General features: G+C 40.7%; 1 protein-coding gene across 1 annotated transcript in view; it reads right to left on the reverse strand.

Moving 5' to 3' along the window:
• Nucleotides 1–17,638, reverse strand: part of LOC149141810 (uncharacterized) — an 86,583-nt gene extending 68,945 nt beyond the window's left edge. Inside the window, exons 1-2 of the mRNA XM_089446380.1 lie at nt 17,297–17,638; nt 15,765–17,203 (exon numbers count right to left, since the gene is read on the reverse strand). Of these exons, the coding sequence (XP_089302506.1) occupies nt 15,765–16,950 (1,186 nt within the window). The 5' untranslated portion in view covers nt 16,951–17,203; nt 17,297–17,638. The remainder of the gene's footprint in view (nt 1–15,764; nt 17,204–17,296) is intronic.
• Nucleotides 17,639–19,531: the final 1,893 nt, after the last annotated feature.

Raw genomic sequence — 19,531 nt, forward strand, 5'->3', positions numbered from 1 at the left:
TACTTCCCACGAGTCCCAGACTGCATGGGTAGGATGCCTCGACAGAGAACTAATCATCCTGTCCACAGGGGAACGAATCATCCTGCCCCAGAGTTGCCACAAGAGAACTAATCATTCCGGCCCACATGAGAACTAATCATCTTGTTTCACAGTTGCCACAGGAGAACTAATCATCCCGGCCCACAGCAGAACTAATCATCCTGTTTCACAATTGCCACGAGAGAGTTAATCATCCCGGCCCACAGGAGAACTAATCATCCTGTTCCACAGTCGCCACAGGAGAACTAATCATCCCGGCCCACAGGAGAACTAATCATCCTGTTTCACAGTTGCCACAGGAGAACTAATCATCCCGGCCCATAGGAGAACTAATCATCTTGTTCCACAGTCACCACAAGGTATCACAGGGGAAGGTTGAACCTGTCATCTTGTACATAGTGCACCACCAGGGGAGGATGAGTCGCCCTGTGGTCGTATGTTGCTCCAATAAGTACCCCAAGCCACCCAGAGCTCCCAAAGCTCAATGCATGCAACAAGCAGGACCCTTATAAGAAGGTCTCTCAACGACTCCAAGTCGTTCGGGAAAAGTCACAGATTCGACCTTTCCCCGGGGCTTTGACAAAATGTCTGCGACCTGTACATCAGTCTCAATGCGATGGAGCCTCCTCGCTCATTGACTTACCACATCCCAGATTAGGCAGTATCTGATGTCTATCTGCTGGAGCAATCATCGAATACGGGATTCCTCAATAATCGAATCCCCCCTCTGGTTGTCACAGAAAATCACAGTGGTATTCATCATGTGTACAAACATCTCACTGAAGAGCTTCCACAACTAGGTAGCTTCATACGAGATCATACTTGTAGCTATGTATTCAGTCTCGGCGGTGCTTATAGCAACCGACTTTTGCTTCTTACTCATCCATGATATCGAGGCAGAGCCCAAAGAGAACCAATGCTGAGAAGTGCTCTAGTGATCCTCCACACTGCCTGCCCAGTCAGCATTCAAATAATCATGCAGTTTCATATTTCCGGCAGTGTATCTCAATCCATAAGAGATTGTGCCCCAAAGATATCTCAGAAGATTCTTAGCACCAATCCAGTGAGGCTCAACCAAATATGAGCTCACCATGCTAACTGCAAAACATATATCCGGACGAAAGTTCACCAAGAACATCAATGCAAATGAGTTTATGGAACTCAAAGGCATTTCCCAAATCTGGTCCGGCATCATCACCATATAACTTCTAAAAGTTAAGATCCTCGAGGTAGTCACGGGCTTGCAGTTTACCATTCCACATCCGGAATCCAACTCCCTCTTACTTCTGCAAGTGAGAGGGTCTGCACCTGTTTGAAATAGGTCGTCCTCAGAAGGTGCTGGTATGAGAGGTCTATCATCCACAACCTTCAAACAATGGTTTGGATTGGCTTCACTCTTAGTGAATCTCAACTTCATCTGACAACTATCAATCCTCTCATACTACGCCCGGGGAATTTTGCTTCAAGCCATAGAGGGCTTTCTTCCACCTACATACGTGAGATTCTTGATCATGAATCTCAAATCCCTCGAGTTGTTCCAAACTTGTGGACGTGCTACATGAGGGGAATGGTCCCCTTGTAAGGTTTTCCTTCGATACATCTCAGACATGTACTTTCATGCTCCTTTTGAATTCAGGCATCCCTGTCACCATCTGACTCACAGAGCTCCAGTGCTATGTGTCAATGGACATTGTCCCCAATGGACTTCCTGCAACTTGATACAACCCTGAACTCAAAAACATCTTTTCAAATTCTATTTTCAAACACGTACCTTTCCATCGATGAGTGCCACCCTATAACCTTTGGCTTCCATTACCGAAATGGACACCAAGTTCTTGCGATAAAGTACATAAAAGAGATTCTGTAAATGAATCGAGTTACCCTCATTCAGTTGAGGGGTAACATTCTCTACACCCTTTCCGAGATAGGTAGCATCGGCTCCAAGTATAATCCCAGGATTGTTTCCATCTCTACCAAATTAGAGAGTGCACCCTTCTATCCGATGAAGTCCCTGGGGTTCCTTGCTTTCTTTGAAGAGTCAACCATTTCCTTGATGACCTGCATTACCTGTCATTCCTTTGATCATTGAAGATGTCCCTGGAATGATTATTATCTTCATAAAGACATGTGTCTCTGCCATTCGGACACTCCTTCGCATAATGGTCGAACTTATTGCAACCAAGGTATCTTCCTTTCCTTTCACCCTTAGATATGGACTTCCCAATGAAGTGATCTTTAGGTAGGCCATCAAAAACTTCCGCTGCGCCATTCTGATAATATTCTCTGCTTTGACTTCACCCTCGGTAAATTTGAAGAGGGATGAGGAATCCACTGATCCTTTTGTCCTTTCCCCACTGTCTTCGATGATTGTTCTTTCACTCTTGCTTGGGCATTTTCTTCACCTCAACTCTGATACCATGTTAATTTTAGGTATGTTCTATGCTTAGAGCAATTTATTTCAATTTTCACAGTTAGCTCAATATATTTTCCAGATTAGCAATCACATCAGCATTAAAGTAAATTGCAAATAGAACATAAACATAAATCACAGAAGACAAGCCAAGACAAGAGAATACAAGATGTGGCGCTAGCCAGGGACAAACCCCAATGTGGGGAAACCCTTGATCAATTCTTTTTATATGTTCTTCAATAGTTCAGCAAAGAGAGAAAGATAGTACGTTTACAACACAAGTCAACACTTTCACTTATCTAGATAAGAGCATAGATCATCTCTTAGAAGATGATACATGAGATCAGTTGAAGACATGCTCCTTCAACTGATTCTCCAAGGTGACTCCTTCACCTATCGTTGTGTTCAATTTCGTCATCATGTTGCACCTCACTGTGTTGCACCATGCTGCACCCATCATCACTATGCTGCATCTCATCATGCTTCATTAATCATGATTGTACCCATCACTGTACTACATTATGTGCCATTGTTGCACCATGTTTCCATAATGACCTATGTGTTGGCCGCATCTTGCTCACTTGTTGTCCCTAGCTTGCTTGTTGTCCCTAGCATGCTTGTTGTCCTTAGCAGCAAGCATGCTAGCTGTCCCTTGCATGCTAGCTGTAACATTGCATGCTTGGTGTATTTGCTGCTAAGTACCATACAACTATCCCAATGTTAGTTAGTTGTCCCTTGCATGCTACTCTCCTTCAGAGACAGATGCTCTGGCTGTTCTAACAGTTCTCGGCAGTTCCGGCAATTCCGGCAATTCCCGGCAGTTCCGGCTGTTCTCGGCAGTTCCGGCTTCTACCCTCTGCGTCAGCTTTCCCGGCTGTTCCGACAGTTCCTAGCAGTTTCGGGAATTCCGGCTATTCCTAGCAGTTCGTGCAATGCCAGCTATTCCTGGCAGTTCCGGCTTTTCCCAACAGTTCGGGATTCTGCCCTCTGCGTCAGCTTTCCTGGTTGTTCAGACAGTTCCGGTTGTTCCCGGCTATTCCTGCAGTTTCGGTTGTTCCTGGCAGTTCCGGTTGTTCCGGCAGTTCCGATAATTCCGACTATTCCCAATAGTTCCAGCAATTCCGGGTATTCCCGACAGTTCCGACTATTCCCGGCAGTTCCGGTTTCTGCCCTCTGGATTAGGGCAGCATTATCCCTTAGGATTTCTCCTCCTACTAAAACCCAAAAACAAGTAGAGAGGGAGAGATCCCAAGTGTGTTGAAAATGACTTGAAGACCACCTCTATTTATACTAAAACGTTGAGCACAAGTGGGATTTATTTGGTTGTTGGCCGACCTTGACGAATTGTCCCATAACACAAATAAATACATATCTCCATGAATACTTATCGAAATTGGATGATCTTTAGATCAATCCTACACCTCTCGATAAGAGGGATCCAAGAAAAATATCAGCTTCCATTAATAAGATGACCCACATGGAGTTTGGCCCTAGTTGCCAATTTTAACAATATTTATTTCAATTTTCACAGTTAGCTCAATATCTTTTCCAGATTAGCAATCACATCAGCATTAAAGTAAACTGCAGATAGAACATAGACATAAATCGCAGAAGACAAGCCAAGACAAGAGGACACAAGATGTGGTGCTAACCAGGGACAAACCCCAATGTGGGGAAACCCTTGATCAATTCTTCTTATATATTCTTCAATAGTTCAGCAGAGAGTGAGAGAGAGATAGTACATTTACAACAAAAGTCAACACTTTGACTTATCTAGATAAGAGCATAGATCATCTCTAAGAAGATGATACATGAGATCAGTTGAAGACATGTTGCTTAACTGATTCTCCAAGGTGACTCCTTCACCTATAGTTGTGCTGCATTTCGTCATCATGTTGCACCTCACCACGCTGCACCATGCTGCACCCATCATCACTATGCTACATCTCATCACGCTTCATTAATCATGACTGTACCTATAACTGTATTGCATTATATGCCATTGCTACACCATGTTGCCATACTAACCTATGTGTTGGCTGCATCTTGCTTGTTGCTTGTCCCTAGCTTGCTTGTTGTCCCTAGCATGCTTGTTGTCCTTTGCATGCTTGTTGTTTCATGCTAGTTTGGCAGTTTTGGCTTCTGCCCTTTATGTCAGCTTTCTCGATTGTTCCGGCAGTTCCGGCTGTTCCCGACAGTTCTGGCTATTCCCGACAGTTCCGACAATTCCGGCTATTCCCAGCAGTTCTAGCAGTTCCCAACAGTTCCGGCAATTTCGGCTATTCCCGACAGTTCCAGCAGTTCTAGCTTTTCCAGGCAGTTCCGACTTTCCCAGCAGTTCCGGCTTTTCCCTGCAGTTTCGGCTATTCCCAGCAATTTCGACTTTTCCTGGCAGTTCTAACAATTCCCGGCAGTTCTGGCTTCTGCCCTCTGCGTCAGCTTTCCCGGTAGTTCCGGTTGTTCTAGCTTCTGCCCTTTGCGCCAGCCAACGTTGCAGGAAGCGCCCCCCCCCCCGGGATCCTAGGCCGGAATCGCGCCCCGTACGGAAGCGCTCCAGGAAGCGCGATTCCAAAAATCCCGAAGCGCGATTCCGTGTTTTTAAGGCGCTTCCTGGTTTTTATGAAGCGTGGGCCCCGAAGCGCGCTTCGGAGGGCGCTTCGGGCCTCCGGAAGCGCCACGCTTCGGGCCCGGAAGCGTACGCTTCACGAGCGCTTCGGAGCGCTTCCGAAAAAACCGCGCAGGCCAAGGAAAAATACTTCATTTTTTTTAAATTTTTTTTAAAGTTAACTTAACTAAGCAATGAGGGGGTGGGTTAGGGTGAGTTTAGGGTGAGGAATGAAAAGCATAAAGCTCCCATTCATTCCTCATTTTCTCACTTTGAGTTTATGAGAGTTGGAGAAGAGAAGAGAAGAGAGGAAAGGAGAGGAGAAGAGAGGAGAGCTTGGAGGAGTGAAGAAGGAGGAGCTAGGAGAAGGAGGAGGAGCTTGGAGCAAGAGCTTGGAGGACTTCATCTACAAGAGCTAAAGAGGTAAGTTCAAACCCCAAACTCCCTTGTTTTTTTGAAAAAAAGATTGTATTTTTCTCCTCCCTCTCCTACTCTTTCCCATTGTTTCTACTTGCTCCTTTATTTACAGGTTGTCCACCACCTATATCCATATTCCAAGATGGTGTTCTTTTGGCTTCTATGTATCATTCCACTCTTGGTTTTAATGATGGCAAGGGTGAGGAATAGAAGGGAAGAGGAAGGGGATGAACTTGGTCCTAATAGTAGTGACCCAATGTATGATGAGGAGGAAGGGTTTGAAGAGGAAGGGGATGAACTTGAAGGGGACACTGAAGCACAAGATGGGAAAGGTACATCAACACCCTTGTGGAACTATGTGACCAAACTTGATGGGGGAAAGGGCGGTGGATCTTACAAATTTGTGTGCCCTCATGGTTGTCATGGAGGAAAACCATATTGTGGTTCATATACCCGTCTGAGGAGGCATCTTTGTGGGGTGCTGGACAGTGATGAAAAAAAGGGTTCTGTGGGGGTACATATTTGCCCAAACATTTCAACTGAAGAAAGAAGAAAATACATCCAAATAGAGATGGCTGCACAACAAAAAAACAAGAAACAAAAAACTCATTCTGAATCAAGTGCAACCTCTAAATTTGGTAGTTGCCCATCTCCTCATGGTACTTCTACAACCTCTGGAGGTAGAAGAACAATAGGGGATTTCCTTAATGTTGCTGGGAGGGATGATGTGGATGGAAAGATAGTCCGTTTTCTTTGTGCTTGCGGTGTACCATTCAATGTGCTTCGCTCTCCCTATTGGCATGACATGGTAAAGGCCATCAATGAAGCCCCAAAAGGATACAAGGCCCCCAACTATGAGAAAGCTAGAACAGTGTTATTAGAAAGAGAAAAAGCTAAGGTTCAAAGAGCTTTGACACGTTTTACACATGAGTGGGTGGATTCTGGGGTATCCATTGTATCAGATGGGTGGACAAATATTAGAAACCAACATTTGATAAATGTTCTTGGTGTTTCTTCTAGTGGTGCAGTATTTATTGCATGTCATGACTCCTCCTCCATCAGTGCAACTGCACAAAACATTGCAGATCTCCTATTGAAATCAATCAAAGATGTTGGTCCGAATAATGTGGTTCAAGTGATCACAGATAATGCAGCAAATTGTAAGGCAGCAGGAAAAATTATTGAGCGTACTCATCCACACATCTTTTGGTCTGGGTCAGTGTTGCAGGAAGCGCCCCCCCCCCCCCCCCGGATCCTAGGCCGGAATCGCGTCCCGTACGGAAGCGTTCCGGAAGCGCCCTAGGAAGCGCGATTCCATTTTTTTCCGAAGCGCGATTCCAAAATTTTAATGCGCTTCCTGGTTTTTGAGAATGCGGATTGCAATGGAGACAGTTCTGTTATGTATTACAGTGACTCAATGTTATTCCTATCACAGTTTCGATGCTACCTTGTTATTCCTATCACAGTTTCGATGCAGTCACAGAAACTCGAATTATCTCTGAAATAAAATTTGGGTACCACAGTAAGGTAATGCAGATTAAAGGTTTTGTGCTACCACAGTCTTGGTGCCTCAAGAGTCAACAGTAAGAACAGTCATCAATAGATTTTGGTATAACTACAGTGATACAAATTTGGTATCACAACAGTGAGAAAGTTTTCATCACAATAAGAAGATCTTGGTACCTAACACAGTCTCAATGATAAGGGTTCGGTGAGAAGGTTTCACTGTCAAAGTCTTGACGCATAACAATGATATTACAAGGATAAGGACTTTGCATCACATACATAGAAATTCGATCAAGGCACTTCAGAGTTTCGATGATATTATGTAATGCTTAAATCAAAATTTTCCCATTTAATTTTACAATTGAATTGCTAAATTCATGTAATGCCCAAAACAGAATATAATATCCAAATTAAATTTCGAATTTGTTCTAAAATTTACTAACTACAATTTAAGCAAGAAATTTATCAATTTTAATGCACAGACGCCTACAGTTGCTCACTTGCTAGATAAATCATAATATGCTCTATGTTTTATGTTTTATAATATGCTTAAATGTTTTATGTTTTATAATATGCTTAAAAATTTGATGTATGTTTGTAATAGCTAGAATATAGATGATTGTTGTACATACTAGTAACTACAATGGAATCATGGATGCCATATCTATCTTGATTTATGCAAAAATATGCATGTTTTCATGTCTTCTACAATTAATTTGGTATTTGGGATGTTTGTTTTGAGTATAAATGCAAAAAAATATAAAAATATATATATATATAGCAGACGCTTCCGCGGACGCTTCGCTTCCTAGATTTTTGGAAAATGACGCTTCCGCGCTCCGCGCTTCCGCTTCGCTCCCGCTTCGTGCAACATTGGTCTGGGTGCCTGGTTCACACATTGAACCTTTTGATGCATGATATTGTGAAACACAAAGATTGTGGGTGGATTGCTGAGGTTTACAGGAAAGGGAAGCAGCTCATTAAATTCATCACAGGGCATACAAGGGTAAACTACTTCTATGGCACTTACTCCAAGTTGCAATTGCTTAAAATTGCAAAGACAAGATTTGCTAGTTATTACCTCACCTTTAGGCGGCTAGTGAGGGTGAGACAAGCTTTAACTAATCTGGTGTGTGCTGAAACATGGGATGAAATTAACACTGACACAGATGGTGCTAATGCAGTCAAGGACACTGTTCTTGACAGTTACTTTTGGTCACAGGTTAAATATGTTTTGCAATTCACCAAACCAATTTATTACATGATCAAGTTTGCAGATTCAGATCGACCAGTAATTGGGGAGGTGTATGAGCAAATGGATAGCATGTTGGGGCAGATTAAAGACATTGTTGAGCCTAGAGATACCACCTTGTACAATTATATTCGTGTAGAGGTGCAAAACCGATGGGAAATGCTAAATATTCCATTGCATGCATTAGCATATGTTTTGACACCTAAATACTATCATCCATCATGGCTTTCAACACCAGCACCTGGGGGGGGGAAGCAGGAAAAAACCACACCAAGATAGAGAGGTTCACGAAAAATATATGGCTGCATTGAGTAAATTAATCCCTGATGAGGAGGAGGCTGCATTGGTACGGAGACAGGTGAGCAACTATACGCTCAACACTGGTCCATTTGGGAGCATGCATGCAATTCAAGATCGAGAGACTTTTTCTGCTCTTGAGTGGTGGAACATGCATGGAGGGGGTACTCCACTTCTACAGAGTTTGGCATTGCGGGTGCTATCACAGGGGGTAAACACTTCTTCTGCAGAGAGGTGTTGGAGCTCTTATTCTTTCATCCACAGTGTTAAAAGGAACAGGTTGAATTTAGACCGGGCAGAGAGCTTGGTTTATGTTCATTACAACTTGCGATTGTTGTCCCATTACTGTGAAGATGCAAAGTCTAATAAAGACTTGTTGATTTGGGACAAGAATCCAGAGGAGCCCAATTTGGAGGATGGAGTGTTGCGACTAGAGCAATTAGAGGATGCTCTTATCCAGGTATGTCCATTGTGGTATGAATTTTCCAATTTTCCCTTATAAAGCATTTCTCTAATTCATGTTTTTAATTTTTTTGTTAACTAGTGTTTTTTTTTTTTTGCATGAATTTTTTGAGCGATTCTAGGATGATGATGACCGTGTTGATATGCCACCACCCCCACCCCCATCTGGTCCCTTGGTTCCTAGGTTCCATGGTTCAACACCAACAGCAGGGGGTTCTTCTTCATCAGTTTCAGTGCCACGACTTACACAGGCACCATCTTCTTCATTGCCACCACGTGGAGGCCCGCCACCACGTTCTATTCGTGGTGGAAGGAGGAGAGATTAGTAGATATATTCACAATCTACTACTTTTTGTCATAGATTACTCATTAGACTTGTAGACTTGTGAATTTGAATTTTGAACCTTTTTGGCTTGGCGGTGACCAAGTGACATATTTTGTAAACATTATTATTTGAATTTTGGACATGACAAATGTTGACAGTTGCTCACTTGCTAGATAAATCATAATATGCTCTATGTTTTATGTTTTATAATATGCTTAAATGTTTTATGTTTTATAATATGCTTAAAAATTTGATGTATGTTTGTAATAGCTAGAATATAGATGATTGTTGTACATACTAGTAACTACAATGGAATCATGGATGCCATATCTATCTTGATTTATGCAAAAATATGCATGTTTTCATGTCTTCTACAATTAATTTGGTATTTGGGATGTTTGTTTTGAGTATAAATGCAAAAAAATATAAAAATATATATATATATATAGCAGACGCTTCCGCGGACACTTCGCTTCCTAGATTTTTGGAAAATGACGCTTCCGCGCTCCCGCTTCCGCTTCCGCTTCGCTCCCGCTTCGTGCAACATTGGCGCCAGCCTTCCCGGCAGTTCCGACTATTCCCGGCAGTTCCGGCGGTTCTGGCTTTTCCCCGCAGTTCCGGATTTTTTCCCAACAGTTCCGGCTATTCCAGCAGTTCTGGCAATTCCGGCTTCTGCCCTCTAGATTAGGGCGGCGTTATCCCTTAGGATCTTCTCTCCTCTTACTAAAACCCAAAGACAAGTAGAGAGGAAGAGATCCGAAGTGTGTTGAAATGACTTGAAGACCACCTCTATTTATACTAAAACGTTGAGCACAAGTGGGGTTTATTTGGTTGCTGGTCGACCTTGACGAATTGTCCCATAACACAAATAAATTCATATCTCCATGAATACTTATCGGAATCAGATGATCTTTAGATCAATCCTACACCTCTCGATGAGAGGGATCCAAGAAAAATATCAACTTCCATTAATAAGATGACCCACATGGAGTTTGGCCCTAGTTGCCAATTTTAACATATGAGAAATAATAATCATAGATGTTTTTACATGTCAGCTTCAAAGGAGGAAATTTGAATTTTCAAATTAAAAATTTGGCTCCAAAAGATAAAGTCAGCCCTCCTAATGATCAGGTCAGCTTGACCCTTTAGTGACACTAATTCGAGCTCCTTGAATGACTATTTAAAGTCATTTCATCCTCCTCTTCCAGCAAGCAATTCAGATCACTCTTCAACATTCTTACTCTTTTGTTCAAGCAAAAAAGAAGAAAGATAGCAAGTCAAGCTTAAGGATAGATCATCTTCTGAGGAAAACTAAAGTGTATGAGCAGACCAAATTCTGAAGCAGACCTAACATCTAGACAAACCGACCCTCTAAGGCACAACAGACCGAGTTTATGGACAAGTCCAAATTTCTGAGGCTACTTATTTTGTTTGAACAAGATTGACCTAGGTCTGTTCATGGTCAATATGACCTCTGTCTTTGACTGGAAAAATGAGATTGTATCCTTGTTGATTTGAATGATTTCTCTAAGGAAAAGGTTCTTGGGTTTTCCCCCAAGTGGGTTTTCCTAGGGTAAAATATGTGTGTCTCTTGTTTGGCTGTCTCTTTATGATCCTAATGGCATAAATGTTTCTATTGTTGATGTCTTTTGTATAATTGCTTAGTAATGAACGAGAATATGAGAAAGATTAGATCATTAAAAGTAATTATCAATTTAGAAGACCTGTGAAAAATTCATCATCTTATACCATCCAGGATTTTCCTTCCCTCAATGTAGGCCCTTTGTTCTTGGGAGAAAAATTTAAACATGATGGGTTTTAGCCTATTGGAAACTACTTTAGTTCTTACTCTATAAATCACGTTGCAGAGAGAAAAGGGACACTTTATCTGTTGTGTTGGCTACATTTTCCTTGGGAATTAGGGAGAGGAACATTGAAAAGCTTGAAGAAATCCCCCAAGGAGAGGGATTCTTCCACAACTTCCCAAACATCTCTTCCAACCGCTATCCAACAGGCCTAAAAGAAATGCATTGTGAATCCATATGGTCCAAGAGATTTCAAAAATGCCATTTCATCAATAGTTTGTTATACCTCCTCATATGTAATTACTCTCATCAAATTGAAATTTTGCTCATGGGAAATTTGAGATGGGATGCAACTTGTAATGTTGTGAGTTGCCTCTTGTTTATCCTCCTGAGTCTCTATTAATAGTTGGCTAAAATGGTTTCTGAGTTCATTCTGAATGTTTTCATGTTTTTCCAATCTTTGCCCTGTTATTGACTTCAAGGAGGTGATTATATTATGATGTCTCCTACTTATCATAGAGTTGTAAAAGAATTGGGTATTCTTGTCCCCCTTTCTGAACTAGTGGATTCTACATTTTTGTCCCCATATGGTTTCCTCTTGATTACGGTGGCTATCTAGGTTTGAAAATATTTCTCTTGGGCTGCTCATTCCTTTGTCCTACCTTCTTTGGCAATGACCGCTTCCGAATTTTCCGTTTCCTTTTGTAATTGATTCTATGCTCAGAAAATATTGCCAAAGACCACCTTGTTCCATTTCTTAATTTTCTGCTTAACTTGCTTAACTTTTGTTGGAACTTACACATCCTTATCCTCCAATCCCAATTGGCTTCCTTCCACCAAATCTTGATCTGTCACAGGAAGTTAGGGAAACAAAATTTCTCAAAATTGAAAGGAGAATCTAGGGGTGTGGGTATTGTCCCATGAGATGCATAGCAGCCACTGATCCGAACCTGAGCATGGTAAGATTTCTACTTCTATTGATACATTGTTTCGAAAAAGAGACTCTCCAATTAGGAATCAATCCAATCTTACAGCTATCTGGTGTGTTCCTCCCCTTTTGCTGTTCCAAGTAGGAAACCTATACATTGTTTGGATATCTACTAGTTTGAGCTTGTCTGTGGTTTCTCTGAATGCAACGTGTTCAGTTTCTAATTGTTTGTGTTCTCCCCTTTTCTATTGGAGAGAAGTGCTCATATTGAAATCACCTCCTAGAATCCACGAATTAACGTTAATGACTTCTCCTAGCACTCAAATAGAGTCCAAGAAGGGCTGCTTTAGGGCTGGGTTAGTTGGTCCATGGGCATTAAAGATATGTCCCTGCTCTGAAGAGCTAATTACTTTGTAGTTTGCTGAAATAAATCTGAGGGTTTCAATACTATCTTCAAGGATGATCTAACCTAGGCCTGAGAGAATGGCTAAGCCCCCAACGAATCCATTAGCACCAGTGGCTAGGGCTTCAAATCCTACCCAACGCCATCTAGCTATGATTGACATTGTGTTGCTATTACATTTTGTTTCCTATAGAAATTAACATCGAAGGTTGTTCTTTACCTATTCTATTCTTCAATAGAAAATGTTTGCTTGGAGCATTAATTCCACTGATATTCCATGAAATCACTTTCATTTAAAATCTTGGGTTGGGAGGAGAAATACTTCTCTGGGAGCCCTTTAACTCATTCTAGAAGTGTTCCTGCCTCTTCCAGTTTTTGTTTCATTGATTCCCCTCCTCTTTTATTTTCCTCTGCAACCAATTTTTCTTGAGATTGTTAATGAAGTAGCTCTAATGCCCAATCCTCCCACTGTGCTATGGTTCTGGCCTGAAGCACCAAGCTTCATTTTTCCCTTCATGAGCTCCCTCTGAACTCTGGAGCTGTCAAAGTTGAGCCTCGGGAAGGTTGGTTAAGTGAAGCTCTCCGTGCACTGCTATGAGTGCTGGTAGGTCAATCTCCACTGATTGCAGATCCCTGTATTGTTGAGAAATTTCCTCTGCTGAATCCTGATGTACTTCCTCCTCTGTGTCCATATCTAGGTCCTTTGGATTCCTTTTGCTTTTCTCTGGATTCGCATCTTGAGCCTCTGTCTTCCTGCATTTGGGATATTCCTTGAGGAAGCTCATCTTGGAATTCTTCTCATCATTGCCCATTAAGGGTTCCCCTATTTGGAGTTCAGCCTCCCCTAAGAAAGCCAAGATCTGAAAGCTGTTGGTTACCTTGCCTTAGTTGGCTGAGGTGTGTTTGGTAGGCCTTTTCCCTGGTTTGCACTTGCTTGGAATTTTGGTAAAACCCTCCCCATCTGTAGTGTCCTCGGCTTTGCCTTGCATTGTCTTCATATTGCATGGACCATGACTGTGCTCATGGCACTTATGGCAATTGAATGGGATGTGTTCATGTCCAGCATTTGGCATCCTGAATCCTAAATATTTTAACAAATTGATTCTGGTAAGGATCCTGAAATTTCCATATAAACATGTATTCTCCCATATGAAGTATATTTAGCATTTTTAGTTATTTCTGACATTTTAACAAAGTTTCCTAGAGTATTCCCTACACTCTCCAAGGTTTCCTCATAGAACTCCTATGCTAGGGAATATACCCTAATCCATATTGGTGCTTCTGTGAAGTCCTCTTTCTCTGGACTGAATCTTTCAGTCCAGAATTGTAGATGTAGACCCACAGAGTTTTAAAAGTACAGTCTTTCAAAATCCTATCCCTGTCCTCGATAGAAGCAAAAATAGCAGTAAAGAAACCCTTGGATCACAGTTTCAGATATAGCTGAGCTTTAGGTTTCCATCTCAATTTAACCCACCAAGTCATATTTCTCTGAGGACTAGATGCCCATAAATTTGCCTATTATGGCATGATCTTTCATGTGTTGAATGTAACTACCAATATTGTGAGAAGTTACCTCATATCTTGGCTTCTCTTTCATTTTGGCTAAGCAACAGCTCTGAAGCTTGTTGTTCTTTTTCCTCTCAGCTGTTTCTCCTTGCCAGGAGCATCAGCATCCACTTGTGCCTTTCCTACCCCACCCATTTCACATGCCATTGTCTTCGAACCCCCTGGACTACATCCTTGAAGGATGTGATATTCAGGGCCTGTGGTGGATTGGCTGAAATTTGTTGTGTCAGACCACGGCCCCCACAGAATCTTTTCCCAGTTCTACTGTCCTCACCACTACCTAACCTTAGAGATTCTCAAACCTGCAACTTTGAGCTTGCCATTTTTTCTCCTGCCCACCATCTTGTTAATAACAGGTCATAACTCTTTTGATACTGCTCCAAATTTCTATCATGTCTAGGATCCAAAAAGCTCTGAGTTTTCTCTTGAATGGTGTTGGTCTGGTGTCAATCCAATATCTACATCATGAGTTATTTCCTTCTAAATCTGAGTGCTACTTTTCACCAATGGCCTGAGAAACAACCTAGCACTGGTACCAACTTATATGTGCATGCATCCAAAAGCAGCACCACTACTAAAACTGCTAAGGTAACTGAAAATAACAGCAAATAATATGATAGAAGTGAAGCTCCAATGGCAGAAAATAAGAATCAAAAACAATAGTGGGGCCACTTGCAAAGCCAAGGATGGATTGCAACTGCAAATCCGGATTAAAACTTTGGATTAATTGAGGAAAACTTCTCCAAGAAACTTTGCTTGAATTGAGGGAATGCAAATTCATAGAAGGAGAAAAAGAGAATAGTCTTACATTGTACTAGAGAATGTTTGTGAAGTGCAACTTGCAGCAATGTGAAGCCCCTTATCCCACATGCAAGTAATAAAGGGGAAAGAGGGAAGTGAAACTGCATAGAACCATCAGCCTCAATAATGGCTATGTTTTAGAAAGTTTTGCTGTAAGCAAGCTGCGGATGACCCACTTTGGCCAAGTTCTTTTTGCCTTATTTACTATTAAAGAGTTTATTTTATCAATTATGTGATGTTGGAAGATTGCTTACCCGTGTGATCTAGTACTCAATTCAGTGTTCATTGTTTTGTTTTCCTGGTTTCAAAAATAGTTGTTACAAAACAGTAGTCTGTAACCAATCATTGCAGAATATTAACATATAATACTAATCCATTGCTTGAATTGCATATCGTTGCATGGCCCTGTATTCCGTGCATGCTGCATCTAAAACCCTTCTAATCCGTTGTTGCATATACTACAGTTTGGAGACTCTAGGCCTAGGTTTGCATTCTTCACCTTTTCAGGAATTTTCTCTTTCTTCTGTGCTACAGGAAAGTTTTATTTTAACGAAAAAGTTCTATCAGAAGACCCTTGCAATCTAGAGTTCAACTTTCAGAGTTTATTGTGTTTGTTTCCCTAGTTTCAAAAATAGTTGTTCCCTTTATAATCCACTGATTTAGTTGTATGTAGTTACATCTCGCTATTTGAGATTTTAAGCCCTCCCCGGTTCTTTTAGTCAGAAACTGGATATTTTCCTATTTTTGCCTTGTTTATCTGTTGTCATTGTCATCAACATAGGATTATAAAATCATTTGACTAGCAGGTATCTAATATTGGTTTTTAAATTTTAAAAGTGTATCATATAAAATGAAATTGGGAACAGAAGCATTATAATGTAAAATAGTAAAATAAAACAATAATTGACAGCAACTGTTAAAACTGAGGGAAAATAAGACTACGCTTACCTGGTTTGTCAGATGCAACTTGTGATGATGTACATGGACCATATTCAGACACTCTTCTTCTTTTCTGCATGGCAGAGTCTCCCGGTGTGATGACAAGGTCATCAGTTCTTGAATTTTGACTGCTCACATTGTCTTGTTTTCTACTCTGTAATTTTGCCAGTTGCCCTGTTCTTTTCCCTTGAGATTTCCTTAAGCCCCTGAGCAATGGAAGAGATGGAAGGCCATACGCAGGCTCTTCCTCATGAAATATGCTCCTATTTTCACAAGGCAGTCCATAATTCACACTGGGAAATTGAAGGCCAAGTAATGGACTGACCTCCCCTCTGCTAATTATCCTACTTCCATCAGTAACAATGAGAGGCCTTTGATTTGCAACAGAAGATAAGAGGAAAGAACTAGAAACACTCGATTCGTCAAAATAATAATTTACATTTTGTCCAGTAAGCTGGGCAACAAGACAGCTTTCCAGAGAAGACATTGGCTTCGACTTATTAGATACTTGTAGAGATCTCCCAATAGGCTTTCTCTCCCTGCCAAATCTTGAAATCTCAACTTTTTGTCTCTGAATACTATCAGGTTGCAGCATGTCCCCCCAGCCAGAATCGACCTGCATATCATCATAATCATAATCATGTCCAATTATATCTGCAATATTTTCCCCAATCTCCCTGGGATAAATCTGTTGATGCAGCCTCTTTCCTCGAAATTCTGGAAACCCAAACCGATCTCCATCGTCCAGTTTGGCACAGCCAATCCCACCTGCATTTGCGTCGACATCAAGTTTCTCAGCCTGGCTGACAATGAGATGGGCATTGGGCTTTTGCAATCTATGGTAACTATTTTCCTTTGTGTCTGAGCTAGAGGTAATGCCTGGATCAACAACCAAACGGTCACTGAATGATCCCAATTGTGGAGAGCTTTCTCCTTCTTCTTTCATTGCGTTATAAGGACTCGCTTTATTGAGTGCTTCTCTACGAGTTTGAGTATTCCCCCTGCAATCTGCCCGCTTGCCGGCCCCTGAGGTCTTCAAGTTGTGGCCAAAGTCCATGGACGTATAATCGCCTGCACTCTTCCCATCTGCTGCAATGGACTCTTTGTTTTCCTGTGCATTATTATTATTATTATTATGGAGATATTTGGCCAGATAACCAGAGCCAGCAGCGGCCAGAATCATCCACATCTCCATCTTTCCCTAATTGTCCTGTTCCTGTCTCTTTGCAGAACAGAGACAGAGATACTAACCAAATTCGAAATTCAAACTCAAGAATGCCTTCTCTACCCTGAATGAAGAATAGACCATATCTATTACCAATTAAATTCCAAATTGATGTCTGCGATGGGTTCTTGTTTCATTTCATTAAATTCCAAATTGATGTCTGCGATGGGTTCTTGTTTCATTTCTTTCGTTTCTTCCGTTGATGCAGCCTTTGTCTCTCCCTCTTCCATAAGAAAAAGGCGGTTATCAGTCAATAGTCAAATATAGAGATACAAAGAAAAGGAAGCCCATCCTATTGAAAAATAAATAATGAAACCTGAAACAAAAAGAAGAAGATCATCTCCTCTGATATCAAATGCTGCCCGGGCCAGCCCATCCCATCCCATCTGTCTCACAAATTCACGCCACGCTTCGCCTCGCTCACTGGCTACAGGAAGCCCTAGTAAAAGAACAACCAGTGCATTTGCATTGGGGATTCCTTTACGCCATTGCATTCAAACTGTTAGGAAGAGAAGATGAAACGTCATGGGCATTGTTGTTATCGCATCCCAATCCCCACGTCTTGGCTTTCAGACTCCGCCACTCAACAGCCAAAGAGGCGTGGCCTCCCCCTGCCATCCGTCCTCGTTATCCTTTCCATTTGAATTGAAATCACTTGTGTTGGTCACAAACAACAAACTTCTATAATATTATGTTCAAAACTCTCAAAAATATTAAAAAATATTTGTGAATTACTATTACTTTGAATATAATTTTCATTTTATGTTTGGTGGGTAGTGTTGGAGTATTCTTTCCCTTGCTTTCATTGACTGTGTCAATAATACCATGTATTTTAAAGTCTTGAGAGATGAATGGAGACATCTATTACTAAAGGCATAATGACTAATGTAATCTAAAACAATGGTTAAGTATAGAAGTAGCTTGTACAAATAAAATGATAAGCTAACCACATTGCAAATTTTAATGGGCAAACTAAGAACAACCCAGGTTCATTATGTTGGACTTTCTCCATACAAAGTTTAGTGAAGCATATTCCATTGTCTATTTCCTTTTTTCATTTTTAATGAAGAAGACAATGTTAGGTTTGTTTTTATTCCTGGTTTCATTTTTAATGAAGAAGACAATCCTCTGTTTGTTTTTATGGATAAAGTTAAACATTAATGATTTTGACAAAATAGGTCCCTGATTATCAACAACATTTTGATGAAGTTTTTTAATTATAAAGTTGATATAATGAAGAGGCGGAGGTTTATTGTTTTTAAATTAATTTTATGTTAAAAATTTATATATAATTATGAAGTTGATGTTTAATGTTTTTAAATTAATTTTATGTTAAAAGTTTATATATAATTATGAATTGATATTGTAAGGAAGGAGATGTTTAGTGTTTTTAAATTAATTTTATGTTAAAAATTTATAGATAAATAAATTGGATGAAGTGTTATGTATTAAGATTGGGACACCCTTATGTGTTTGGAGGAGCTCACCCTATGTATTAAGGCATATTAATGTTATGAGTAAAAAAAGAAGGAAAAGGATGAAGGTCACCAATATGGTATGTCTACTCTATAGTTGTGGGAGTGATTTCGGAAGGATGACAACATTGTATGTCATCATGGAAGAGACATGGATTTGATCTTTTATAGCTAGTCTTGATTACAGAGGCACGAGATTTGAGGCAATGAAAGAAGCTTAAAAGTGTAACAATGATGGGGGCCTCCATCATAAGCTTGGGTTCTAGAGCTCCATTCTAATTTTGTTGGTCAGTGTCTCATCTTTATACTCTCTACTTCTCTTTCAACCCTTCAAAGTTTTATTGTTCTAGATTCCTTTATGCAACAAGCTAAACTTGGAAGTCTGAGACTAGCTACTTTTCAGAACTAGGTGAATTCACTATGGATCTTCATTCATTGTTACTGTCCTCGTACCTAGTCTTCTACGATCTTTGGTTTTCAATAACTTTGTCACTAATGGCCCTAATTATATATGGTTGTTATCCTCTCATGTTAATTGAATCAATTAAATTTACCTTGTTTTTTTGGGTATAGCTCTCTTGGATTTCTTCTTCAACCCCTTTCGATGTTTTGGAACGAGCCTAATCTTTGGTTCTCCACGAAATACTAAAAGCCTACCTTGAGGCTCGCTTACTTGCTCCTAACTTAAGGAGGACAACCTTAACTTTAATCCATGTTCAATGACCCTAAACCTTGTGCACCCTTGCTCCTCCTCTTCACAACCAACCCTTTACATTTTCTATCAACTACATAAACCCTTCAATAACAATGGCTAGTAAAGGATTGAGCCTTAAATCTAGCAACTATGGGTACAACAAGCATTCTCCTTCCCAACAAGTACCCCAACACATCACCAAAGTCCAATCTAAAGTCATGAGAATTGTCATGAATTTCCATTGTAAATTCTTTATAGAAACCAAAGCTAGGGTTAACAATATGGAGCATGAAATAACAAAAGAGGAGACAAAATTCCTAGGATTAACTAGAGGTGCGATTTAATGAGTGGGAGCTAGACGCTAGATTCTCTAGAAAAAGGG

This window comes from Pinus tabuliformis, chromosome X (genome assembly GCF_031772625.1).
Source record: "Pinus tabuliformis cultivar Carrire ecotype Pingquan chromosome X, CPIR1, whole genome shotgun sequence".
In the NCBI taxonomy this organism is placed as follows: domain Eukaryota; kingdom Viridiplantae; phylum Streptophyta; class Pinopsida; order Pinales; family Pinaceae; genus Pinus; species Pinus tabuliformis.